General features: G+C 44.8%; 1 protein-coding gene and 1 non-coding gene across 3 annotated transcripts; both read right to left on the bottom strand.

Annotated features, from left to right (window-relative positions):
* Window positions 1–246: 246 nt before the first annotated feature.
* Window positions 247–25670, bottom strand: LOC143984920 (zinc transporter Slc39a7-like). 2 transcript variants are annotated; one of them, XM_077484678.1, is made up of 8 exons: window positions 25517–25670; window positions 23499–23992; window positions 17823–17991; window positions 17678–17743; window positions 14865–14999; window positions 12622–12753; window positions 7646–7842; window positions 247–5941 (listed from the first exon to the last, which is right to left on the bottom strand). In XM_077484678.1, exons 1-8 carry the CDS (start codon window positions 25623–25625, stop codon window positions 5690–5692), a joined length of 1554 nt encoding a protein of 517 aa, XP_077340804.1. In that variant the 5' UTR covers window positions 25626–25670; the 3' UTR covers window positions 247–5689. The 2 variants fall into 2 exon arrangements, with proteins under 2 accessions (XP_077340804.1, XP_077340805.1); XM_077484679.1 differs by lacking the exon at window positions 25517–25670 and adding an exon at window positions 25281–25476.
* LOC143989822 (small Cajal body-specific RNA 16) lies at window positions 20187–20344 on the bottom strand. The gene has a single exon (XR_013277083.1).
* Window positions 25671–26094: the final 424 nt, after the last annotated feature.

Below are 26094 nucleotides of genomic sequence, written 5' to 3'. Positions count from 1 at the left end.
TCCGTTCGCCACGGGTGCGGGCCGACTTACAGCGACGATGCCTCACCCAGGAGAGCCAACCTACCGCAGTATAACTGTGGCGGCTGGTCCGGAAGCGGTTAAAGGTGGAAAAAGTTCTGAAAAGATTTATCTTCGTCTCATTTTTTTACATCACAAAAACCTGATATTTTAAAGAGTTGTGTGTAGACTTTTTATATCCATTGTAGATTACCAAGAGCAGAAAGAGATACACAAAAGGGACTGAAGCCATTTTCATTTTTTATTCAATTTTCTGTCCTAGTTACTTAAAAAACCAACAAAAAACAAAGATAAAATCCTCCAAAGAACCAACATTAAAAGCTTCCAGCAGCCCATGGAAAGCACTTGTGCATACAGCTGCAATGTCACTGCATGTGAGCCAGGAGGCGCCACCTCTTCATATCACATGTAAGTTCTGTTACCTTTCAGAACAAAAGGACATTGACAAAAAACATACATATAAAAAATAAAAACAGAAAGAAAACAGGTTACACTGTAACGGGTGTTCAGACACTAGCTTCTAGTGCATTCCCTTAGGGCCGGTTCACACTGCAGGCGAGGCGACACCGACTTGCCTCGCCGCGACCTCAGCGGCAACTTGCAGATGACTTCTGTATAGAAGTCAATGCAAGTCGCCCCGAGGTCGCCCAGAAGTAGTACAGGAACCTTTTTTCTGAGTCGGAGCGACTCGAGTCGCTCCTCTCAGAACGGTTCCATTGTACAGAACGAGGCCGACTTGCCAGATTGCGGCGAGGCGAGTCGTGTCGCCTCGCATCGCCCGCAGTGTGAACCGGCCCTTACTGTTTACAACAGTAGTACAAATCCCTTCAGCTGTTGCTGAACTACAAATCTCAGCAAGCTTTAATGTGACTAAATAGTTCCTCTACAGCTGAATGGGCATAAGGTTTCCATGTCTGGTAGAGACACTTGTTACACATATATATATATATATATACGCATTCTATCACCCCTCCCATCACCTCTAATACCATACAGAATAGAGCAGTTGTGTGACAATTCTTCAGTTTAGTGTCCTAAGGCTGTCTGACCCTTAAACATAATGAACATTGTCTGCTCTCTATCACTTTGTAAACTAAAAAAAAGAAAGGAAGACACACCAATGAAATATTTTATTAATGCCCAACTGAACATTCAGTTTAGATCAGCAAAATACATTGCAGGTGCAAGGTGTGCAAAGTCTCTCACTCTTTTGTATTTTAGAAAACAGCTGCAGCATTAGTAGAAAAGCCTGTCCCCCCACCCCCCGCCAGCATGCTGCAGAGAAGGACCCTTGTTTTCTGTGGGCAAACAGAGCTCTCTAATCAGCAGGGAGCGTGAGCTTTGACGATTGCAGCTATAGGACTGACTCAGCAGGGAATGTTTCAGTCTTCTGCAGTGAGACCGCTGCTTCCAAAGAGAGCGAGGGACCTGCTTTACAGAATGCTGGTAAAAGACAGGTTTTTATGCTCAGGCTGTAGCTGCTTTACACACACAAAAAAAACCTAAGATTTTACACATTTGCTTTAATGCACTTGGAATATACTTACCAGATTAAAACTGAAAGTTCAATTAGGCTTTAAAGGAAACCTGTATTATGCAATGGACGGGGGTATATTCCTAAAAATAAGATTTGCCTGGCCATCTCTAGCTTGACTAATTTGTTGCTTTCATCAGGAATGAAAGTGCTCAGGAGTGTTAAAGGGCAACAACAGTTACATTGTGTATTTTATTTATTTTTAAGATTTTAATAACATTTTCCTGTTTAGTAAAATCACATTTTTCCCCATAGCTCAAATTATTATTATACAGGATTTATATAGCGCCAACATTTTGCGCAGCGCTTTACAAATCTCTATTTTCTTCCTTACATTGGCAACATGTCCCCTATAACATACTGGTATATTCCACTTTCTACATGTGCCCTGCTGTGCCTTGCATATCTGCCGCAAAGTATTTTTTTTTTTTTTTAATGCCTCTAACAAAGAAATAATAAATATACCCAACCCTTCCCCACCTGCAGTGCCTAGTAAGGTTGACATCAACCTCTGTCCAGCGAGACGTGGGAATGTAGAGTTCCGCAAATCTGGCCAAGAAGACATTCCCAGCACGGTGTTGGAAGATTTGGAGTAGCATTCACTGGGGCCTTGTTAAACCTTAGAGTGGCATTGCCTATAACAGTGATGGTGAACCTTGGCAACCCAGATGTTTTGGAACTACATTTCCCATAGTGCTCATGCATTCTGCATTGTAGTTGAAGATCATGGGAAATGTAGTTCTAAAACATCTGGGGTGCCAAGGTTCACCATCACTGCCCTATAACCTCACTGGATCTTGAAGTAGCATTTCCTAAGACCTCATCTAAGCTTGGAGTAAAAGTCCCTTGGACCCTCTACGCCCATGCTGTAGCAAGCTCTGGGACCCTTAGCAGACTGAGCCTTGGTTCAATTGCACCCGTCCTAATCAGTGTGGTGCCTCACTGATTCCCAAAAGTAGTTTCTGTACTGCTTTTGCTGATTTGGGGGTGTGAATACCATTGACATCTGTGCAGAAACCCACATAGATGTCTCTGAAATCGCCCCCGAAGTCAGGACTGACATGCGAGAATGAAATTGTGCGCATTCAAATGAACTAGCACAATTTCATTTCCGCAGTCAGTGTGAACCAGGGCTAAAGTAGCATTCCCTGGAGCCTCCTCAGGGCTTCGAGTGGCATTTCCTAGGACCTCACCAGACCTTGGAGAAGCATTCCCATGGACCTTATAGCAGTATACCTAGGATCTCTTTGGAGCAAGATTCCCCTAAGACTTTGTAGCAGCATCCCCTATGACCTTGTCAGAGTCTGGGGTAGCATTCTCAATAACTTTGTCAGATCTTGGAGTAGATTTACTTGGAACCCCCTCAGACCATGGAGTATCGATCCCTAGGACCTTGTCAGACCCAAGAGCATCATTTCCTGGGGCCTCATGAGACTCAGGGGTAGCATTTCCTGGGGCATTGTCAGACCTTCAAGTAACATTTCCCAGGACCTTGCCATAGCATTCCCTTGGACCCTGCAGTAGCATTCCCTGGGAACTCACCAGTTCTTGGAGAAGCAGTCTCTTGGATCAAAGTAGCATTCTCTGGGACCTCACCAGCCCATTGAGAATCATTGCCTTGGACATTATAGTAGTATACTTAAGATCCCCTTGGATTTTGGAGTAAGATTCCCCTAGGACTTTGTAGTAGTTTCCCCTAGGACCCTGTAAGACCTTGGAGTAGCATTTCCTGGGACCCCCTCGGACCATGGAATAGCATTCCCTATGACAATGAACTAACATTCCCTGGGACCTCATCAGACCCGGCAGTAGTATTCTAGGACAATGGTTCTCAACCTTCTAGTGCCGTGACCCCTTGATACAATTTCCCAAGTTGTGGGGACCCCCAACAGTACAATTACTTACGATTATTTTCGGAGTGTGGGTTGTCAACACCCAAGGCAAGACAAGTAATTTGTGCCCCTAACACATGGACATTTAGCGTTCCCAGAGTCCCTTCCACTCATACAGTATTAAACCCCCTTATGGTACATTTTAGGATGTACCACTCACTTTGTTCTCCTTTCTTTCCCTTTTATCTCTCTCTATCCCAATTATTTTCTGCCCCCAGTTTTTATGGCAACTATAATCACAGGTAGTGTTACTCACTGTGTCCCGGGATTCACTGCCTCTCCGACTTTGTGGTGTTTCATAGCAGTGACACCTATGCTGAAATCAGGAGATAGGGTCTCCTGACAGCCCCTCCCACTTCACATTCCTCCCCAGTCAGCTGACCTCTAGTCTCTGCCCCCCAGCCATAGGTGGCTGCAAAGAGGCTGAGTGGGTGGCCGTGGGCTCCAAGAACAGCCCAGCTAGGTGGCCACAAAAAGGCTAGGAGAGTGGTGCGGGCTTCAGGAACAGCCCAGGATTCTGTGACCCCTGCCGAATTGTAATTTGACCCCCAGGTTGAGAACCACTGCCCTAGGACCTCATCGGGCCTAGGGGTAGCATTCGCTGGGACCTCATCAGATCTGGGAGTAGCATTCCCTGGGCCCTCTTTGGACCTTTGAGTAACATTTTCCTAGGACCTTGTACTACTATTTCCATATACTCTCTTGGACCATGAAGTAGCATTCCCTGGGAACTCACCAGTCCTCAGAGAAGCATCCTCTTTGACCAAAGAGTAGCATTCCCTGGGACCTTATAGTAGTATACACACTAGGGCCTTGTCAGAATCTGGAGTAGCATTGCCAAGAACTTGGTCAGACCTTGGAGCAGCATTTCCTGGGACCCTACTGGACCATGGGATAGCATTCCCTACGACCTCCCTGGATCCTCGAGTAGCATTCCTAAAACTTCATCAGACCTGGGAGTAGCATACCCTGGAAGGATGAGGATTTCACCCCCTGCACCATGGAAGATGGAGGCAAAAGAAATAAAATGTATTTTTCCCCCATTATAGGTATTTATTTTTTTTATAGCTTTATTTAGAGCGTTTTAGCAAGGTGGTTGGAGCAGCAAAGGTAAACAGCAGACCTTACATACAGTGCAAGGTCCATATAAGTTCACTTCAAGGCATTCTTTCTCATGCACAGCTGTGTTTCCACAGTACCATATAATTCTGTGCCCATGGCCCCTGGTGTCCTCTTCATTTTTGGCAGTTTGATGGGTATAACAACCTGGCCTCCCATCCAAATGGATCTATCAAGCGCAAACTACCATTATCAGGTTCATCTCTTAAGTCTTTTACAGAAAACGGTTTTAATGGCCATTTATGAGACAATCTAGCTGTAGTGTACTTCAACACTCCTGATCATTCACATGCCCTTAAACCAGTGTCAGTTCTACAATTTTATAACTAGGCAAGGACTCTAATACAGTCTGGTCTCCTGTACAGCATTTTGGATAGAGCGGCGAGGGATTCAAATTCTTGTCAGTTTTTATTGCGCTCTGTGCCCCTATTAAGTAGATTCACCCTATTTGTCCTGTTTACCATCATCATTGAAATAAAAGTAAAAGAAAAAGAAAATCCCAAATTTTCGTTTGTCCCCAGAAAAGTAAAAGAGGAGTATCTTCCAATGAGTACACTTCTGATGACCTGGGGGTGCCAAAAGAATTCCCTTCATTTACAGGGATTTCCTCTCACTTCCTGTTTGGCTATGGGACAGGAAGTGAAAGAAATCTCCACAATGGGACAGTACTGAAAAAAATAAATCTGCCAGGGGTTATATATGCGAAATGAAAAAAAAAAAAAAGTTTGGTCTATAGTTCTACTTTAATCTTAGATAAGTGGTAAGCCATGGAATAGCATGAGAAGAAGAAAAAAAAAAAAAAAAATCTGTCTGGACTGTAGAGCCACAAATGGAAGGTGATTTGAGTCAAGGATATTATGGAAATTCATGTTTAGACAATTATTTGGTCCAGAAGAAAGGAAATCCAGCCTAAAAATAAAGTGTGCAGACCATGATATCATAAACGCCATTGGGGTGAGATAACAAAGTGAAGTCACTCTTGCTCCATAGTGTTGCAAGAGCACCAGGACACCACTAGCATCTGACAATGGCCCCTGGGTGCTCTATTATGTTGCTATTCACCGCGGCACCATGCCCAGCTAGATAACACGCCCAAAATCCTACTCACACTGTGCAATGCAAAATCCTACTCAAACTGTGCAATGAGGACCATCATGGCAACCCCAAGAAGCAGCCCAATGGTCTCCTTAATGGACTGAGAGGGGCGAGAGTCTTGGAGCAGTTCAGGGATGACGGAGACCGTTGCGATGTAGATAAATCCACCAGCAGTGAAAGGCAGAATCCACAGAGTGGCCGCTTCACCGATGCCTTCTGCCAAGAGGGAGCAGGCAGTGCCTGCCAGAGCACCAAGTGCCGTGCTGAGCTGCAACATCATCGCCTGTAATGGAGAAGAGGCTTAAATTCAATGTGCATCTACAAAACCAGAGACTGATGGGCAGATTGGGTTTGGAGGCAACCTATTCCACCCTCCAGGTAGGAGTGGGATTGTAAATAAAAAAATGAGAGAACCATGGCATTTTAAGTTTAAAAGGTACTGGAGTAGGTGGATTGATGGAATGTACCATATAGTAGTATGTAGGGGGCTACCAATGGATTGTACCATGTCACTATGTAGGGGGGTGATAGATGGAATGTACCATGTCACCAAGTAGGGGTGCAGTAGAGGCGGTTTGGAATTTCCCATGTCTCAGTGACATCAGAGAGGGGTGGAGCAGGGGATGATGTCTCCCCCTGGTGGTAGAGGAGGAAGTACACAGGACACACACTGACCTGCTTGTCTCTCTCTCTGGTCTTCTCTCACATCTTCAGCACACAAGAAGCAGAAATATTAATCCCATCCTCTCCACAAACACTTTCACCTCGAGTCTCTGCCTCCTGTCCTCGCTTCATGGGTGCTACTGTTCTATCGAGAAATGCCTCCCTTCGAAAAATGTCAACGATGGATCTGCACATGTGCAGTACCAAGTGTCACTCCAGCCAATATGTTGATCCGCTGGCGTAACGGCAACACAGCGCATGCGTAGATAATCTGAGGCATTTTTAGACTGGAGACAGTATTCAAAGCTATGCAAACAGTGGAGGGAGAACGAACTTGTCAGATTGTGCCTCACTGTTGCGGGGCGGGTGCTGTGTGTGCTACAGGGCGGGTTTGGTGTGTTTAACATCGGGTTTTGCCTGTGTCTAAGGGCAGGTTGCAACGCGCACAAAACCCGACCCGCAACAGCGAGACTCAATCTGACAACTACATTGCCCCGCTGTTTGCATAGCGTCAGATAATGCCTCAGACTATGTGCGCATTCGCTGTGTTGACGTGATCAACATATCAGCTGGCGTGACATTTGATACCGTGCATATCTATCAGGGGCATTTTTTGACGCGAGACATATCTCGATAGAACACCGCCATCTTTTCGGCTCCCCCTATAGGGATGAATGGGGGTTGGACTCAGGAAACATGGCAGCTCATCTCAGCTAGGGATCCAGGCCTTCCCAGGACCCCAGCAGACAACGGAGGTGTCACCCTGGTGCGGTCCGCACCCCCATAGTGATGCCACTACCATGAGAATCCTTTATTGAGGTGGTGTGTGTGTGTGTGTGGGGGGGGCACTTTTACCAAGTAGTTCTCATCAGCTGCCAGGGACACCTCCTAATACATGTGCTGGTGAAGGATTTGTAGTTTTATCACAGGTGGATAGCCAAGGTTGCTAGCCCCTGCCTCCTGCTGATAAGTGCATGATATGGTAGTTTGACAGACAGATATGTTTAATTCATTCAGAAAGAGGAATGGTATTGGATCCCAGAGAAAGTCTGTCTAAGTTGTCACCACCTCTTAGGATAGGGATATGCAATTAGTGGACCTCCAGCTGTTGCAGAACTACAAGTCCCATGAGGCATAGCAAGACGGACAGCCACAAGCATGACACCCAGAGGCAGAGTCCATGATGGGACTTGTATTTTAACAGCTGGAGGTCCGCTAATTGCATATCCCTGCCTTAGGAGAAATGTTCTCTCCTTCCTACTGAAGGAGAAGTGAAATTCATTAGAAGCAGAAGTACAATCTGTTCCTGCATAGCAATACAAACCTTCTTCTTGGTGCAGCCGCTCTGTACTAGGATGGCAAAGTCTCCGATCTCATGGGGTACCTCGTGCAGCAGAATGGTGATGGTGGTAACAATGCCAACGTTGGTGTTGACCAGGAAAGAGGCTCCGATGGCCAAACCATCTGTGAAGTTGTGGGTGAAATCAGCAGCAAGGTTGAGGTAGCCAGAGACAGTCATATCTGTATGGGGCAGAGGAAAGGGTTAAAGCGGACTTTAATAGAGAGGAACAAATAAACAGGCCAGTCCTAAAAAAGTAAAAACGTTTCTGCTGACCTGCTCAACCTCAAAGTGCAAGTTCACCTTCACAGAAGATCTGTAATCTTACACTAGGCCCCCTCCCCATAGGGATCCATTGTAAGTTCACCCTACAGATTTTCTCTAAAGGTGAACTTACACTTTAATCAGGCACTGTTTTGTACAGAAAGTCAGTAGATGGAGCTTCTATTCTAGGTTGAATGTCATGCAACCCACTTACTGGCTGTCACATACCTACACCCGGGAGGTGTGTCATGAAAGCTGGTGTCAGTACACACAGCACACCTTTTTGTTTTAAAGAAATAAGTCATCATTGGGTCATTCTGCAGGTCTTTTCTCCACAGTAAAATGGAGTATGGTGGGAAGGGCTGGCGGGCTCCTGTAACTGCCACAGCACCCGTCTCAAGCTTTATATGAAAGAACAAATGCCAGATATCCTTTCAGACATGTTTCCTTGCACGTCACTGATGAAATCTGCAGATTTGCTTTGCTTCAGTCTAACAGAGTAACTCAGCAACCAATCAGCAGATTGCAAAGATAAAACTGCACCACCTAGTAGCCAGCAGAGATGGACATCCAAGGCCCCTTTCACACTGGGGCGGTGGTGGTGGCAGCGAGAAAGCTTTACCGTCAATTTTGCGGCTCTATTCGGCCACTAGCGGCCGAGAAAGGGTTAAAACAACCACAATGCTGGCGGTATAGCTGCGCTGCCCAATTCATTTCAATGGGCAGGAGCGGTGAAGGGACAGTATACACACCGCTCCAAAGATTCTGCTAGAAGGACTTTTCTTAGCATCCTGCCAGGATCGGTTCTTTCAGGGAGCTTTGCGGGTGCTATTTTTTGCTCTGTTGCGCCTGAAAAGCACCCCAGTGTGAAAGGGGTCTAAAGGAACGCAGAGGATAGGTTAATATAATGCTCAGGAACAGCAGTACAGTGACTGACACACCCATACTTGCTGAAGAGCAAAAGTAATCTATGGTAGAGAAAGCCAATAGCTGGGGTGGGGTCAAGAACAGTCCGGATCAAGTGGAGAGGGGTTTGATCACTTTTTAAGCAGCTCAGATAGAAAAATGAAGGCAGGCTCAAGATAGCTGCTGCACCTTTAAAGGGTTATATTGTAGAGATGTGATTCTGCAGGGGATTGGGAGGAATCTGATTCAACACAGGAGAGGACTTGGTACAAGTGTGGGGGAAACAAATGGTTGAGTTGGAGTTCAGTTTTAAAGATAGCCGAGGCTCAGAATATTACAACAATGAACAGCACTTAAAAGAGGAAGTAAAGGCTATTTAAAAAGATAAAATAAAAATATGCAACCTGCAAGGTAAAGGCATAATGAGCTAGTATGCATAGCAAACTTACCTGAGAACGAAGCCCCCGAAGCGGTCCTCCGTCTTCATCTTCACCGTTGCCATGTATCCCGGAGTGACTTCCGGGTCTCGCTGCGACTCGCCGGAGCCACCATGACGTCACTCTCGCGCATGCGCATGGGAGCCGACACGAGCGGCATATCGCCGCGATCTGCAGCCTGCCCATTGCACATGCGCCGTTGACATCGGTGCATGTCTTTTTGTAAATATCTCCTAAACCGTATCGGTTTACCAGATATTTCTTGGACCTACAGGTAAGCCTTAATCTAGGCTTACCTGTAGGTCAAAGTATGTTGTAAGGGTTTACAACCACTTTAAGGCTTTTAAATAGGGAGAGGTTCCCCTTTTCTCTTGACAGCTTGTGTGTGAAGTGTATTATTTCAGCTATTCATTGCTGCAGCTCAAAAGATATATATTTAGATCCTTGCCACTGATAGAAAGACAATCAACAGTGAAGATGCTGGTCAATGCTCCTCTACAGTGGACTTTTTAAGGTAATTTTGATGGTTCTTCTAAAATGGTCACACAGCCTTCCCTTGTGTTCTTCTTCCCCATAGCATGGACCATGTCTGCACCCTTAGCGAGCAGGCTAAAGATATCACAGGGACACCCGATGATGCCATCGTCTAACATGACTCAAAGTGGTTTATAAGGGTTTACAACCACTTTAAATGTAACACTCGAAGCAGTAATACCTCTGCCCATCATAGATTTAGACAGGCTGCTGGCATTTGATGCATCGGAGATAAACACTGTGCATGAGGCCTTAAGCTGGGAATTGACTATAAAGATGAAGTTTGCACCAGGGCTTTTTTTCTGCCTCCGCCAGAGCACTCCCATGTCCAAATCTGTGAAGCCTGCTGCGCTGCCATCTGTAATAAAGCACTGGCGGCCGTATCAAAGGTGGAGGCACCTCTGCCAGAGCACTCAATGCCGCTAGGGCACCTTCTTGCTGGACCAGGCCATGGCCATCCCTTTGCTCAATATATATGGGGGGGGGGGCTGTTGATTGATGCTGGAGGGATCTATTCTTGCTGTAGTGGGTCTATTGCTTTTACTGCAGTAAAAAAAAAAAAAAAAAAAAAAAAAAACCCTCACAGGGCTCATACACATGGGCACTTAGAGCTGCACAGTAGCGATGAGCTCATGTATGTTCGAATACATGTCCAAACTATATGACAAGGATGCTGAAAGCGTCTCCGAGCTCACTTTGGCAAGTGCTGGATATTTCACGTTTTTTGCACATTTACTGCAATGCTTTTTAATAAGAAATTCCATACAAATTACTTGCATAGGCTGGAGCTGCACGATTTTGGCTAAAATGAGAATCACAATTTTTTTGCTCAGAATAAAGATCACAATTCTCAAGGCATAACATCATTCACAATATACAAAGATTGGGCTAACTTTAATGAATTTAAAGGAAAAACTATACAGTAAAGTGTATTAAAAAAAAAATTGTGTTTGAAAGACCAACGTGCAAATACAGCATGCCATAAAATATTGCAACAACCACCATTTTATTCTCTAGGGTCTCTGCTAAAAAAAAAAAAATATATATAGATATAATATTTGGGGATTTGAGTAATTTTCTAGCAATAAATAATGATTTTAACTTTTAAGCAACAAGTGCCAGAAAAAGGTTTAGACTTTAACCACTTAAGGGCCGGTTCACACTGCAGGCGAGGCGAGGCGACTCCGACTTGCCTCGCCGCGACCTGTCGCGGCCTCAGCGGCGACTTGCAAATGACTTCTGTATAGTAGTCAATGCAAGTCGCCCCGAGGTCGCCCAAAAGTAGTACAGGAACCTTTTTTCTGAGTCGGAGCGACTCGAGTCGCTCCTCTCAGAACGGTTCCATTGTGCAGAACGGGGGCGACTTGTCAGGTCGTGGCGAGGCAAGTCGTGTCGCCTCGCATCGCCCCCTGTGTGAACCGGCTCTTAACTTCCCTCATCTACAGGCAGAAGATGTTCTTTCCTTTGATCTAAGAAGAAATGTTACTTTGTTTAAACTTATTGGTGATGTTGTGATAAAACATGCAAATAGAAGAAAAAGTTTCTCTTTCAGCTGTTTATTACGTCCGGTGGCGCCGGTGGTTCCCAGCGTCTCACGGTCCGGTGTAGCAGCGTCAAGGAGATCTGTTCGTTGGTCGTGCGGGGGTCGCGCTGTGATGACGTTCATCAACGTCATCACCGTCATCACAACGCGACCCCGCACGACCAACGAACAGATCTCCTTGACGCTGCTACACCGGACCATGAGACGCTGGGAACCACCGGCGCCACCGGACGTAAGAAACAGCTGAAAGAGAAACCGCATCTCCTCGGGAGCCCTGCGATGTCCCCCAGAAACCTTTCCTCACACGTAAAACGTGATGTGCCTGAAACATTCTGGTAGAGAGTGAGTGTATTACTTTTACAAATAAATACTTGTGATCTAAAAATACTGCACTTAGGTTGGCGCTGTTTTTCTTCTATTTGTATATCTTCTAAAGGTGCCTTCTACCCTTGAACATGCTGCCTACCTGCTTGTGCTAAGAAATTCTCCCTTTCCTATGGCTATCTTTACAACTATTGACTATTGACTATAACCTATGATCCTGCCAGCTACCCAGTGACTATTATTTGCCATATTCTCTGCAAAACTCTGCGAAGCAGCAGATTTGAAACCCAAAAATCTGTTATACATATAAACTATAGCAGATACCCCCATTTCCCCATCCCATTTCTCTCCCCTCCATTTTCCCGGGTTTTTTTCTCAAAAGACCCCCCCCCCCTCCCCCCTTTTTTTCTCCCCCCCCCCCCATCCTGGACATATATAATCCAGCAGCGCAACACACAAAAAAACATTTTGATAAAACATGCAAGGCTGCCTGGATTTTTTTCCCCAGCTGTGAGAACTCTCTGCACTTGTTAGAAAGAATCGTGAAATGCCGTTTTGAAGATCTGGAAGGGAAAACAACTGCAAATTCAAGTCTCAACAATTGTGCAGCTCTAGTATAGGCGCCCAAATTATACTTGGTTCCCTGTTCTCTAAAGGGGCAGATTTAAGGGGGGTGTGTCTAAGTAGGGGCGGTTCTATGGGGCAGGACTTGCGCTTTTTTCTGCCCTGCTTTACACAGATATAAAAGCACCAAAAATGTAAATATGTAGAAATTAAAAACATATACAAGTTTTTATATTCAACTAGCATAAGTATCTGAATCTAATGTACAGACATTCAGGAGATGCTGCCACAAATATACACCTAAGGCCAGTACTTTAATCTCAGTTGGCTGGTGCCACTTCGTGAACATTGGAAGATGTACAACACATAATGAGAAGCAGTGCAATCACCTGATCGGGGCTTCTCCTCCTTTCCTTTCTTGCCGCCATTATTCTCTGCCTTTCTTTTTCTCACTCCCTCCTTCCCTTCCGATTTCTCATCTTCTTTATCCTTTGATTCACTGGCCTTGGCTTCCTTTGGAGCTGTAACAAAGTAGAACATCTGAGGTCTGCAGTCTGACCTTGTACAATAAAGAGCAATGTGGAAGGACTCAGGGAAGCCAATACGAGTATAGTATACTGAAACCTAACTGGCTTCTAGTGTAGATTGGAAAAAAAAAAAAAATGATATAGTGTATACAAATACGACACAAATCCTATTATTAACCTGTTGCCGCCCACAGCATGGGGGTTCCTTTGCCGGGAGGGCATCTATTGACGTTCTTCTGTAATCACACTTTCTGCACGCCCCCCTGCGGCACACAGGCGGTGCACTGTGATTGCAGAGTCCGAAGGACGCAGCTGATCATGGTAAAAGGGCCAATCACAGCGGCCCTTTACCATGTGATCAGCTGTGTTAGAATCACTCCCATAGGGAACATATCAACCCCTGCATCGCCCCCTGGTGTTAACCCCTTCCCTGCCAGTCACATTTACACAGTAATCAGTGCAATTTTATAGCACCGATCTCTGTGTAAATGTGAATGGTCCCAAAAATGTGTCAAAAGTGTCCGATGTGTGCGCTATAAGTTCATATATGTATGGTGCCCTTTCCAAGGCGATATTTCAAAAGGAGTCTGATGCGTTGTTGTTGGCAAATTTTTTAAGTGTTCAAATCACACCTGAACCAGACTGAAAATGGCACTGGACCGTTTTTAAAAAACACACTTCGGCTGCTCTGCACATATGTGAACTGATATGCAAAAAATATGGACTAAATGGGAACCCCACCTAATGTAAATATGTAGTACTCGCTGAATAAATATCGGGAGGGGGGTTTAGTTGCAGCCCTAAAAAAGGTGTCTGCTTTACTACTTCATCCAGAATGCAGACACTTCAAGAAAGGAAGTGTGTTACTGGCCAGATCACCAGGTGAGATAAAAAGGAGAAAAGCCAAGAAAAAAAAAAAAAAACTCACATTCAGCCACCACATCTAAGGTTTGGTAAGCTGCAATATATTACATTTTTGGTTTTGGGTTTAATACCGCTTTAAATTTGTATGAAAAAAAAAAAACTTGCATCACCAAAGTTTCAAGGATTTTGGCATTTTGAGGCTTGCTGCTGTGTGCACTCGGGAAGTGTTTCTATACACTGCCTGCAGGTGGCACTGTCCTCTCTGAAAAAAATGGGGATTTGAAAATGATGCCCAAATCATTTATTACAGCGATTTCTACAGCAATGACAATTTAGGCTCCATTCACACCTGAGCATATAGATTTACTGGCTTTTCAACTTTTTACAAACTTTTTTTTAAAGCGTTTTAGAAGCGTACTACAGTACAAGCATTTTACAGCTTCAGGCGTTTTTGTTTAGCTAATAGAAAGCAGTAGGGAGAGGAGAGGGAGAGGAGATCAGGGGCGGAGAGATGCTTTTTGAGTGTTTTTCTGCCCAAGTGAGGAGTTTCTATTGAAGACTATGAGGCTAAAAACACTTGTAATATGCCAAAAAAGAAAAGCTCATGAACTTTGAGCAACAGGCATTTTGCTTCAGACGACAGAACGCTCAGATGTGAACAGGGGACATTCATTGAATTGATTACGATTTTAATTGTTGGGTGTTTTGGAGCTTCAGAGCTGAGCGTTTTACAAGCCGGGAAAAAAAAAAAAACTCTCAGGTGTGAACAGGGCCTTCTGCATTATAAAAGATTGTACAGGGGAACCTTGGATCACAAGCATAATACCAGGAGAATGCTTGTAATCCAAAGCACTCTCATATCAAAGTGAGTTTCCCCATATAAGTCAATGGAAACGAAGATAATTCATTCCGCATTGACTTCTATTTCATGCAATACCGCATGTGGCCAGGAAGGAGGGGGGGCGCACCGGGGAGCCTTGGAAATACTCAGGAACGGACCACGTACATCTGCCCTCATCTTCTTTATCTTCCATACACACATACTAGGGGGCCAGAGGTGCCCCCGAGAAGAGGAGGATTGGGGCGGAAGGTAAGTATGACGCGTTTATTATTTTAAAAAATAAAACTTGAACCTTTACAATCACTTTCAATGTGTTACTAGCAACAAAAGCAGGGAGGGCTTGCTGACACTTGTAGTTCCTCAAGGCTGCCGTGATCTAGAAGCTTTGACGCTGACTTACCGTGGGTGTGACCGTGGCTATGGCCATGTCCATCCTCTCCTTTAAGGTGGCGCACAAACTTCTCTACGACCAGGAAGGCGATGATTCCTGCCAGCACCCAGAGGCCGACGGACATCATATGAGCGTGGCTGTGATCTGCCAGAAAAGCACACAGAAACATGGAGAGTCAATACATCACAGCTAGGTTTTTTTTTCTTCTTCTTCTTTGGGGTAAATCTGTAACCCGCCATTGCTGACCACCTGAACCGAGCTTGTAGCCTGGCTGTGCTGCTGATCCCTGACCAACAAGCATGCAGCAAGTGAAGTCAAATCTCCTGATTTCCATATTTCTCCTGGGTCAGCGACTCAAAGTACTGAAGCCAAAAGGACCAACATGACAGTCAGGCAACTAGTGTTTTCAGGTGGTCAGCACCGCCAGCTTACATATGTATTTTAGTACAGGTCAAATTTAATTCTTACATTTATTTCGACTGCAACTGGCAAACCATATTTCATGTGACAATTAAAGCAGAATTAAAGTGTTACTAAACCCCCAACAGTAAAATCAGACTGTTTATGCAGTGAAGCTCACTTACTATACTCACTGTGGAACCTAAGGGGTTAATCCTCTGCATTGTGTAAAAAGGCTGTTTGGTCCTGTCTTCTCTGATCCTCCCCTTCTTCCACTGTTCCAAATCCATCTCCTGATAAGTGAGAGCTATAAGGGGCACTCTGCACATGCTCAGTTTGGTGCATCTTGCTAGAGTTTTTTTTTTTTCTTGGGCGAGTGTGATCAGCACAGGGCCAATCAGCACTGTCCAGAGGGTCAGGGGTCCCACATCCTCATAGGACAGTCAGAGGAGAATGAAAACTCCTCCTACCAGCTTTAACCAGACACTGATAGAAGTTACTAGACTGCTATATACTGCTGATGAGAAAAGGCATTTAGCAGTTTATATTTACTAAAATAATTGCATTTGCATGTTCTGTGACAGACCAGATATAGTGAATGCAGAGTCCTGGGTTTAGTAACACTCTCACAATTAACATTAAAGAGGATCTTCACCCTCCATGACAAGTTGCCTCCCATCCAACCCTCATCCCTTCCGCTGCACAGTATGGGACTTCTTTTGTTTTTCCTAATATTAAAAGCTCTGGTCCTCTCCAAGTAAAGATCAGCTTTAACCAATTTTTAATCCTAAAGCTAGGGCTGGGGGAAAAAAATAAATAAATCAAATTTAAATCTTGAATCGAGTTGAGAGGTCAAATCGATTCAAAATTTAAGCAAAACAAATTTAGATTTTTTAAGCCAAGCACACCCTCCTGTCTATATGCCTGAGTTAAGGGCAGATGGAAGCTTTAGGAAGTGAATGCTACATGAATCATCTGCCCTTACTCAAGATGGCTGCAGTTTAAAATGTTCAGTTGGGGGTCAAATGGAATTTTCAACAAAATAAAGCAAGGAGACATGGATGGATAAGTTTGCTTTGAATGTTAAAAATGAATTGCATTTTCACTGGAAAAAAAATTAAACAGCATTTTCCGTTTGTGGTGCTCAGATACAGCTAAGTTACGCTTTAAGGCCTACTTTGGATAGAGTGGGAAAATGTTAAACAGGTTTATATTTCTGCCAGTGACGCTGCCCACCTTGTTGGGCCTCAAGCCTATCCTGTATGGTTATACCACCTTGTTGGGCCTCAAGCCTATCCTGTATGGTTATACCACCTTGTTGGGCCTCAAGCCTATCCTGTATGGTTATACCACCTTGTTGGGCCTCAAGCCTATCCTGTATGGTTATACCACCTTGTTGGGCCTCAAGCCTATACTGTATGGTTATACCATTGTGTTGGGCCTATACTGTAGGGTTATACCATTGTGTTGGGCCTCAAGCCTATACTGTAGGGTTATACCATTGTGTTGGGCCTCAAGCCTATACTGTAGGGTTATACCATTGTGTTGGGCCTCAAGCCTATACTGTATGGTTATACCATTGTGTTGGGCCTCAAGCCTATACTGTAGGGTTATACCATTGTGTTGGGCCTCAAGCCTATACTGTAGGGTTATACCACCTTTTTGGGCCTCAAGCCTATACTGTATGGTTATACCATCGTGTTGGGTCCCAAGCCTATACTGTATGGTTATACCATCGTGTTGGGTCTCAAGCCTATACTGTATGGTTATACCATTGTGTTGGGTCTCAAGCCTATACTGTATGGTTATATCATCATGTTGGGTCCCAAGCCTATACTGTAGGGTTATACCACCTTGTCCCAATCACTACTCAATAAAAGCCATAGTTACCATACACTGCAGTGATGATGGGCAATAATCCTGAAGGATCTATAGTCAATAAAGAATAAATGGCAATGGAAGAATAAGTGGTTCTTCATGTGCATCTGGCCAAGGGGTTGCAAAGGAAAGATTTGTATGGCACTGTCCTAAAATGAGGGATAGTTCTTATTTCATTTTTGGGATATACTATGGATTGAGACACATGAATATCTTATGTTTCAGAAAGGCTTTACTGTGCTGCATGCCGATTTGGCTGGAGCACCTTTTGATTGCTTAAGTCCCTTTTCACAATAACCTGTATGGTTGTACTGTCTTGTTGGGTCCCAAACCCACCTCCACAGAAGCCGTTGCTTCCATACGCTGCACTTATGATGGCCAACAAGCCTGGAATTAATGGCTGTATGTGTTGGAGGACTTAATTCCTTTAGTTATACAGAGATCGTCAGACAGTCCAAATCAAACCAAGATTAGCAAACCGACATCTGGTAATGAAGATGTGGATCCCATTAGTTGGAGCAATAAAAAACGCAATGACTGCTCACCGTGAGAATGTCCGTGTTCATGTGACCCATGATGCCCCTCCTCCACTTGGTGATGGGAGTGCGGCTCTAGTTGGGGGAGACAGAAGTTCATTTAAAGCTACACGATGGTGGCACACAGAACTGTGGAGACATTACAGTTTCATACCCAGGGCATGGGGGATAAGGTGCAGGAAGGCATCTCCCAGCAGCCCCCCCGAGGCGAAGCTCAGGAGTAGTTTGAGCAGGGACTGATGTTGGCTGCTGTTGGACTGCACCGGGATCAGGAAGAGGATGAAGAATGGTGCGGCCGAAATCAGTAGTGTAGCACAGATTGCCTGCAAAAGAAAGAAAAAAGTCGTTAGATAATCCCTCTGTCCACGGAGAGAACGTCAGCGGGAGGAACAGAACAAACAAGGAGAGTAAACAGGACACGCTGGGCCAAACACAATCTGTACGGCAGATGGAGAGCGTCAGTGAGAACCGACACACGTGCGAGAGATTACAACCGCATGGGAACCCTGACAAGACAACGGCACATTGCTGCAAAGTCCTGGCAGACCTTGCCAACAAACGGCCGATGAGGGATCGGGATTATAGGCAAAGCAACGAGTGGACAACACCCAAGACATAGAAGACGGAGTGGGTGAAATAGAAAATTCAGTCAGTCCAATCTACGATAGGCAGACAGACAATGCTGAATAATAAAGCTGAACTCCGGAGGGGGAGCAGTTTAAGGATGGGGAGTTGGGGGAATGGATACACCCTGTCCATAAAGTGCGTCATGAAACAATCATAAAAAGAAAAAAAAAAAATTGCACAATCCACCTTTTTATATTTAGCACTGCGCCACTTTTAACTGACAATTGCGCTTCATGCAACTACCCAAATTTAATTAATATATATTAAACATAAATAAGCTTTTCGTCGGTCGTATTTGATTTTTATTTTATTATATAAAATGAATAAAAAAAAAAAAAAAAAAAAAAAGCCTGAAAATTTTAGGGGGGAAAAAAAAAACACCACAATAATATTTTCTACTTTCTGTTATAAAATGTACGCAATAAAATCAAATTTATTTATAAAATTTAGTCTGCAATGAATTTGGTTAAAAAAAAAAAAAATCCAATAAGCGTATATTAGTTTGTGTGGACGTTATAGCATTTACAAACTGGCATATACACCGAATTTACGCAGCTTTTTAGCAGCTCAGACTTTTTGAATGAAAGTCCAGGACAGTACAAATACCCCCCAAATGACCCCTTTCTGGTAAGTAGATATCCCAAGGAATTTGCTGAGAGAGGCATGTTGAGTCCATGAAGATGTTTTTTAAGCCACAAGTTTTTAAAAATGACAAGTTTTTTTTATCACATACAAAAGATGTCACATTACTGAGATATTTCTCACACAGGCCAAGGGTATACACTAGATTACCAAAAGTATTGGGACACCTGCCTTTACACGCTCATGAACTTTAATGGCACCCCAGTCTTAGTCTGTAGGATTCAGTATTGAGTTGACCCTCCCTTTACAGCTAAAACAGCTCCAACTCTTCTGGGAAGGCCGTCCACAAGGTTTAGGAGTGTGTCTATGGGAATGTTTGACCATTCTTCCAGAAGCGCATTTGTGAGGTCAGGCACTTATGTTGGATGAGAAGACCTGGCTCCCAGCCTCCGCTCTATTTCATCCCAAAAGTGTTCTAATGGGTTGAGGTCAGGAATCTGTGCAGGCCCAAAACTCGCTCATCCGTGTCTTTATGGACGTTGCTTTGTGCACTGGTCCAAATCATTTGGTGGAGGGGGGATTATGGTGTGGGGTTGTTTTTCAGGGGTTGGGCTTGGCCCCTTAGTTCCAGCGAAGGGAATTCTGAAGGCATCAGAATACCAAGACATTTTGGACAATTTCAGGCTCCCAACTTTGTGGGAACAGTTTAGTGATGGTCCCTTCCCAACATGACTGCGCACCAATGAACAAAGCAAGGTCCATAAAAGACAGTTCTGGAACTTTTTTTTTTTTTTTTAAAGGCAGATATGGGAGTTTTTCTGCTTTTTATATTGTTGACCTTTTGGCCTGCAAAAAATCACGACAAAAAACACAGTAAAATAGCGTGACTTTCTGCTGAAAATGCTACACTCAGGTGTGAATGGGGCCCTATGGCCAGCATTAGGAGTTTCTGCCACACTCCTGATGTTGGGCATACATGTAATGTTCTTTATTTCGTGCAACCTGCGGGCTGAACGAAAAAAATAAAAATAAAAAAAATAAAATAAAAGAAGAGCATAACAGATTCCTCCTTTCACATCGATGTGAATGAAGAGAGCTTTACCAGAAAAGCCGTATGCACAACATTGGAGGAGCCTGTGTATTACCCCTGCAATACAATGATCCCGGTTACAATGCTCTGCAGGCTTTAAACACAAAAATGTAAGAACGTCTTTTTTTGGGGGGTTGGTGCATTTATTACATTTTTAAAAAAGGCGGACTATGCCTTTTAAAGCCCAATTGTCGTTTATTTTCTTATTATATTTTTTCAGATTGTGTGCAGTATTATACATGGACATTAGTCTCTGGGGAATGCCCACACCTGTTACTGCTCAGGGTTCCTCAGTGAAGAGGATCACACCTGAAGGATTACTCTTGGTCACGGCAAGGCTGGCAGATACGTCAATCTGGAGCTGAAACCAAGACCGGTAGCCTTAGGGCTCATTCACTGTGTTTTGTGTGAATCTAAATGCAGCACTATAGTAATCAAGGAGCCCATACTACACATAGCTGAGCATATCTACCAAAATATGTGCTGTGAGAAAAAAAAAAAAAAAAAGGCCACCTCTGAGTCCAGGGACGCACAGATCCGCTGATTTTTTGTGTACATGCATACATGCATAAATGTGTATCCATTCAATTGAATGGAATTAGAACTGTACACATCTAAATGCAAGTACTTTAGATACGTGTTGCAGGATTTCCTGCCAATGTGAACCTGCATTCATGTGGAAAATAGGCATATACCCGTGTGAATGGACCCTAGTTGTCGGTTACCCCTGAATATGAAAATGGAATTGGGATGGGTCAAAAAGGAGAATAACTAGTTGTCTTTTTTTAACCCGCATGCCAACCATCCGCCAAAGCTGTACTACGACAGCATGGTTCGGCTGCGCAAATCGCTGTTATGCTACGTCGGTAGCATAAACGGCCACTAGGGGGGCGCTTGCGAAGCCGGAGGTGCATGCCCCCCCCCCCCCATGGTGATGAGAGTGCCCAGCGGTCTCAATGTCCGTCAGGCTCCCGCGATCGCTCGGGGCACATGGAGTACCGGGAGCTGTGTGTGTAAACACACAGTTTCCGGTTGTCTGAGCAGTGAACTGACAGACCGTCTGTCAATTCACTGCACAGTCCCATCCCCCCTTCAGTTAGAACAATCCCTAGGATACATATTAACCCCTTCACTACCAGTGACATTTTTACAGTAATCAATGCAATTTTAATCGCACTGATTGCTGTATTAATGGCAATGGTTCCAAAAATGTGTCAAAGTTGTCTGATGTGTCTGCCATAACATCTCGGTCACGATTAAAAAAAAAAAACGCAGATCGCCGCCATTACTGGTAAAAAAATAAATAAATAAAAATTATTAATAAAAATGCCATAAAACTATCCCCTATTTTGTAGATGCTATAACTTTTGCGCAAACCAAACACTTATTCCAATTTTTTTTTACCAAAAATATGTAGAAGACGTATCGGCCTAAACAGAGGGGGGGGGGGAAATGTTTTGTTTTTTTATATATTTTTGGGGATATTTATTATAGCAAAAAGTTAAAAATAATGTTTTTTTTGTTTATAACGCAAAAAATAAAAACCGCAGGGGTGATCAAATACCACCAAAAGAAAGCTCTATTTCTGGATAAAAAAAAAAAGGACATCAATTTTGTTTGGGAGCCACGTCGCACGACCGCAAAATTGTCAGTTAAAACTACGCAGTGTCGAATTGCAAAAAGTGCTCTGGTCTTTGGCCAGCCAAATGTTCCGGGCTAAAGTGGTTAATAAATGTTTCCCCAGCCACGGCAACAATTCTTGTTGTTGGCCGGAGTGTAAAGCATGAGACTGCCGTGCTTCCAGACTCTGTTAAATGGCCTTACAAGCCAACCCCCGCCCCCCCCCCCCCCGCCTTATTATAATAATCATGCTCCCTGCTGATTGTAGCACTGTAATAGTGACAGACCACAGTACAGAGACTAGAGAAAGGAAGTGACATCAAACGCTGCACACCATCAGAGCCTGATATTCACTGTAATGAATGCAGACTCAGCCCAGCTCCATCCAGGCCACGCCCTCTTACGTGTTTCGCCCAGCCCACTGGGCTTCGTCATGTGGGTGGAGTGAAACACATCAGCGCGAGGCCTAGATGGAGCTAGACTGAGGCTGCATTCTGGCTCTGACGGTGTGTGGCTTTTGAGGTCACTTCCTCGCTATACTGTGTACAACAAGCCAGGACGGGCTCCACCTCAACCTGTACCCCCAGTGTAAGCCACCTTACTTGGGATATCCTGGAGCGGAACCCGTAACTTTTTGGAGTATGGGTTCACTGTACAGAGACTGCTGCATTCACACTGTGCAGTGCTTTTTAGCGGCACAATCCTACAGGGAATGAGAATTTATTTTTGGGAAATAAAAAAAAAAAAAAAAAAAAAAAAAAAAAAAGGGGGGGTCAAAACTGTAAGACAATTATAACTATCCTTTTTGTTCCCCCCAGCTTTTCTTTTTTTTATAGTTTAGGGTGTGGAAGCTTTAACCTGAGATTTTTGCCCATGCTAGATAAAGTCTCCAGCAGATTGAACTTCAAAATACTGTAGCTACTGACTTTTAATATGAGGACATTTACCTGTCCAGGCATCCAGCCGATTCTTCAAGCAAGGGAAACTGCATCTTAAGCAAGGGAAACAGTCAATAAAGCCTTGTGGCTTCACAGCATGTGTGAGCCGCACTGCACTATGTGATCGCTTTCCACTGCACATGCGTGAACTGTATTGCGCTTTGCGACTGCTCCAGCTGTCTTCTGGGACCTGTTAGGAGGGGGGGGGGGGGGGCAGCCCAACTTTTCCTGAGATTGCAGCGGCAATGTGTCAAAAAGTGAGAGTGGGTGCCCGTTAAAACCCAACATCTGCCCTTTCCAAAAAGGGCCAATAATGAAAGGGGGAAGAGGGGGGGGGGGGTGTTACAAAGATGCAGAACTTCCCCTTTTGGGTGACATTCCACTTGAAATTTTACGTTCCCTGGTTCTTCCTTTAACCCCATATTAACATGCATAACAGGAATGTCACTTGCTTCCCCAGGCAAAACAAAGAATTGGGGTAGGGAAGGGAAAGTTAGAATAGGCAGTTAGTTTTGGCAGACAAACAAATTGGCAAGGCACAGGTTCACTTTAACCCCTTCCCACCGAGCGTACGCAGATGTGCGTACTCTGCTTTCGGGTGGTATACCGGGATAATGCCCGTACCTGCAGGCATCATCCCGGTACCATAAGTACAGCGATCTGAATACTGTAAAAGAGGGGTCGGGGGGTCTTTTAGACCCCCGATCCCTCCATAAAGAGTACCTGTCACCACCTATTACTGTCCTTGTGACAGCAATAAAAGTGATCAAAATTTTTGTTTCACTGTCCAATCAGTGGCCACAAGCAACAAAGGAGACATACTGCAAAATAGAAATTTCAGCTCACCAGCCCTGGCTCTCTCTCTCAAATAGGAAAATATATACACATACATACATTATATATTTTATTACACCCCCCCCCCCCCTTGAGTTATGCTCATCAAAAAAAAAAAAGGGGGGGGGGTCACACTTACATATGTCCAGAGTGTCACAGGATCCAGCTTCTCTTTTAACCACTGTGGTGAAGGTGGAGATGGTGGAGAGTCTACGTTGGCTTCACTTTTAGCAGGCTGTTCAGCGGCCTCCTGGGGTGGTGCATCTCCAAACTGCCAGCGGTTTCTGAATGCATCAAGATCATCGTGACCATGACCGTGCCCATGGTGGTCATCGTGGCCGTGCGCATGTCCATGCTCGTGGCCGTGCGCATGTCCATGCTCGTGGCCGTGCGCATGTCCATGCTCGTGGCCGTGCGCATGTCCATGCTCGTGCGCATGTCCGTGGCTGTGCCCATGATGTCCATGGCTGTGCCCATGATGACCTTCATGACTGTGGCCATGATGGACATCTCCGTGGCTGTGCCCGTGGTGATTCTGAGCCAATGTTGTACACAGCAGATTTACCAGCACCAAGGCCAGCAATGTGGCACAGGACACACACTCTCCTTTCTTCCAGATGCGACCCATCTCACCTAAAAAAGGACAAAAAAAAAAAAAAAAAAAACAGTGAGGATAGAAGAGAGAACCTCATAGGAAGAGCAAAAACTTTGTTTCATCTGGGTTCTAAAGCATGACCACTGTGTGAGGGCCTCACTTCAGTTTTCTTAGTTTCTCCTTCACTGAGGGCACTGATGAGGAGGCACTAATATGTATTATTAATGGGCATTGATATGCAGCACTGATGGGCACTAATAGATGGCAATGATGAGAAGGTACTAACAGGCGTTACTGATGGGCTCTGATTGGCATCTGTGCAGGGCACCGATAGGCGTTACTGACAATTTATTTTTTTTCTAGTGTAGATCTGAGGTCTTTTTAACCCCAGATCTCACATTCAAGAGGTCCTGTCATTTTTTTCTATTACAAGGGATGTTTACATTCCTTGTTATAAGAATAAAATGGAGCCAAAAATGTAATTTTTAAAGAGGGACAGTAAAAAAAGTAAAATTAAAAAAAAATTAAAATGTTAAAGCACCATTGACTTTAAACGTGCACCGTTTACAAGATATTTACTGTATACTGCGCCTATAAAATCATTGGTGCATGCGCTCTGAAGGAACGGCCGGCCTGTGCAGGGTTTTTTTTTTCAGAGCACTGTGCCCTGACCGGCGGCTCCCGTGTGCGTCACAGCGTCGGAGCCTGTGAACCTGGAAGAAACACAGGGGAAGATGTCAGCAGTCTCAACGGTGTGCCGGGGGCTTTGTTCTAAAGCTATATCATAATGAGCTAGTATCATCCCTTGTGGTGGCGTGGGCCAGGACAGGTCCTCTTCCCTGAGATATCAGGGGGTGTTCCTAGTATAACTGGGCGCACAGGTCCCGTGCAGAGAATACGGTACAGAGAACACATTGGTAGAGCTTTATGAGATTGTACAATCAGATTGCATAGTATGGTCAGGCTTGGATCTAGCAACAGCTGTACAGTAGAATCGTTCCCTGAACAATTCTTCCCATTTGTACTGTAGTTCTTCTATTAGAAAATCGATTTTAAAAGTGATTGCACATTCGGCCTGTATAGTGCACGCACAAGCGATACTCTACACAATCCGGGTTATACAATCACCTTCAGCTCGAACATCCACTAGGTAGTGCAGGGGCCTGACGGAGCAATAGAATGGATGTTTAGGTTTGTGCTCTCTATTTATATATGGGGTAAACTTACAACTGGCCATACATTATACGAGCTGATTGTACGATCTCCTAGATTTTCCAAAACTAAACAATGCTTTCAATTTGTATCCAAATCAGGCACTACACAGACCTAAAGGGAGATTACAATCAGATCTTATGGGCCCCTTAGAGGAGATTGTACAGTGTATGGTCAGTGAGCAGTGCAGATCTCTATGACACAGGAGGACCCCTGTAAGAGTCCAGGCTCAGCGCACTACAAGTCCGAGGACAACCCTGGCAGGCGGTGCAGGCCGGGAAGTGTGGTGGTCCCAGACCCCGGAGAACTCCCCCCCGAGCGGTGCCCCGGAGCTCTCAGCTTGCACTCACCTGCACAGCTCAGACGTGGCACAATAGAATCCGGCTCAGAATCCCGCGAGAACACCGCCGCCGGAAACACGTCACTGCTGCTCTCCCCGGAAGTGCCCTCACTAGACATGGCGCGCTCCGATGCAACACATGTGTACGGAGAGAACGTTCTGTAGCGATGGTTTATGCAATTTAATCCTGTGTAAGGACATACTTGGCGACCCGTTGTAGTTACATTTTCTGCGACTCATGGAGAAAGCAATCGCGTCACTTCTGGAGCGGCTCCGTCACTGAAACAGCTGACGGCGTTGCTTTACTGCGCATGCGCGATTTCACGGCCTTTGATCGCATGTGCGGGAACCGAGCGAGAAATATGCGAATCGCGCATGCGCGAAGTTTATGGTATGTCCAGGGTCCAGAAAAATTATGGACTCGAGGGGGCGGGCGGAGAGTTGGTGGGAGGGGGAGATAGAGTGGAGCTTGGAGAGGTGTGCCCAGCAAATGCCTCACTGTGCCCAGCAAACGCCTCGCTGCACCCAGCAAATGCTGCCTCACTGCGCTTAGCAAACGCTGCCTCACTGCGCCCAAAGATTTCCAAC

This window comes from Lithobates pipiens, unplaced genomic scaffold (genome assembly GCF_037356315.1).
Source record: "Lithobates pipiens isolate NorthernLeopardFrog02 unplaced genomic scaffold, aLitPip1_a1.2 Scaffold_1, whole genome shotgun sequence".
Classification (NCBI taxonomy): domain Eukaryota; kingdom Metazoa; phylum Chordata; class Amphibia; order Anura; family Ranidae; genus Lithobates; species Lithobates pipiens.
This window is presented reverse-complemented; position numbering and strand designations above follow the sequence as displayed.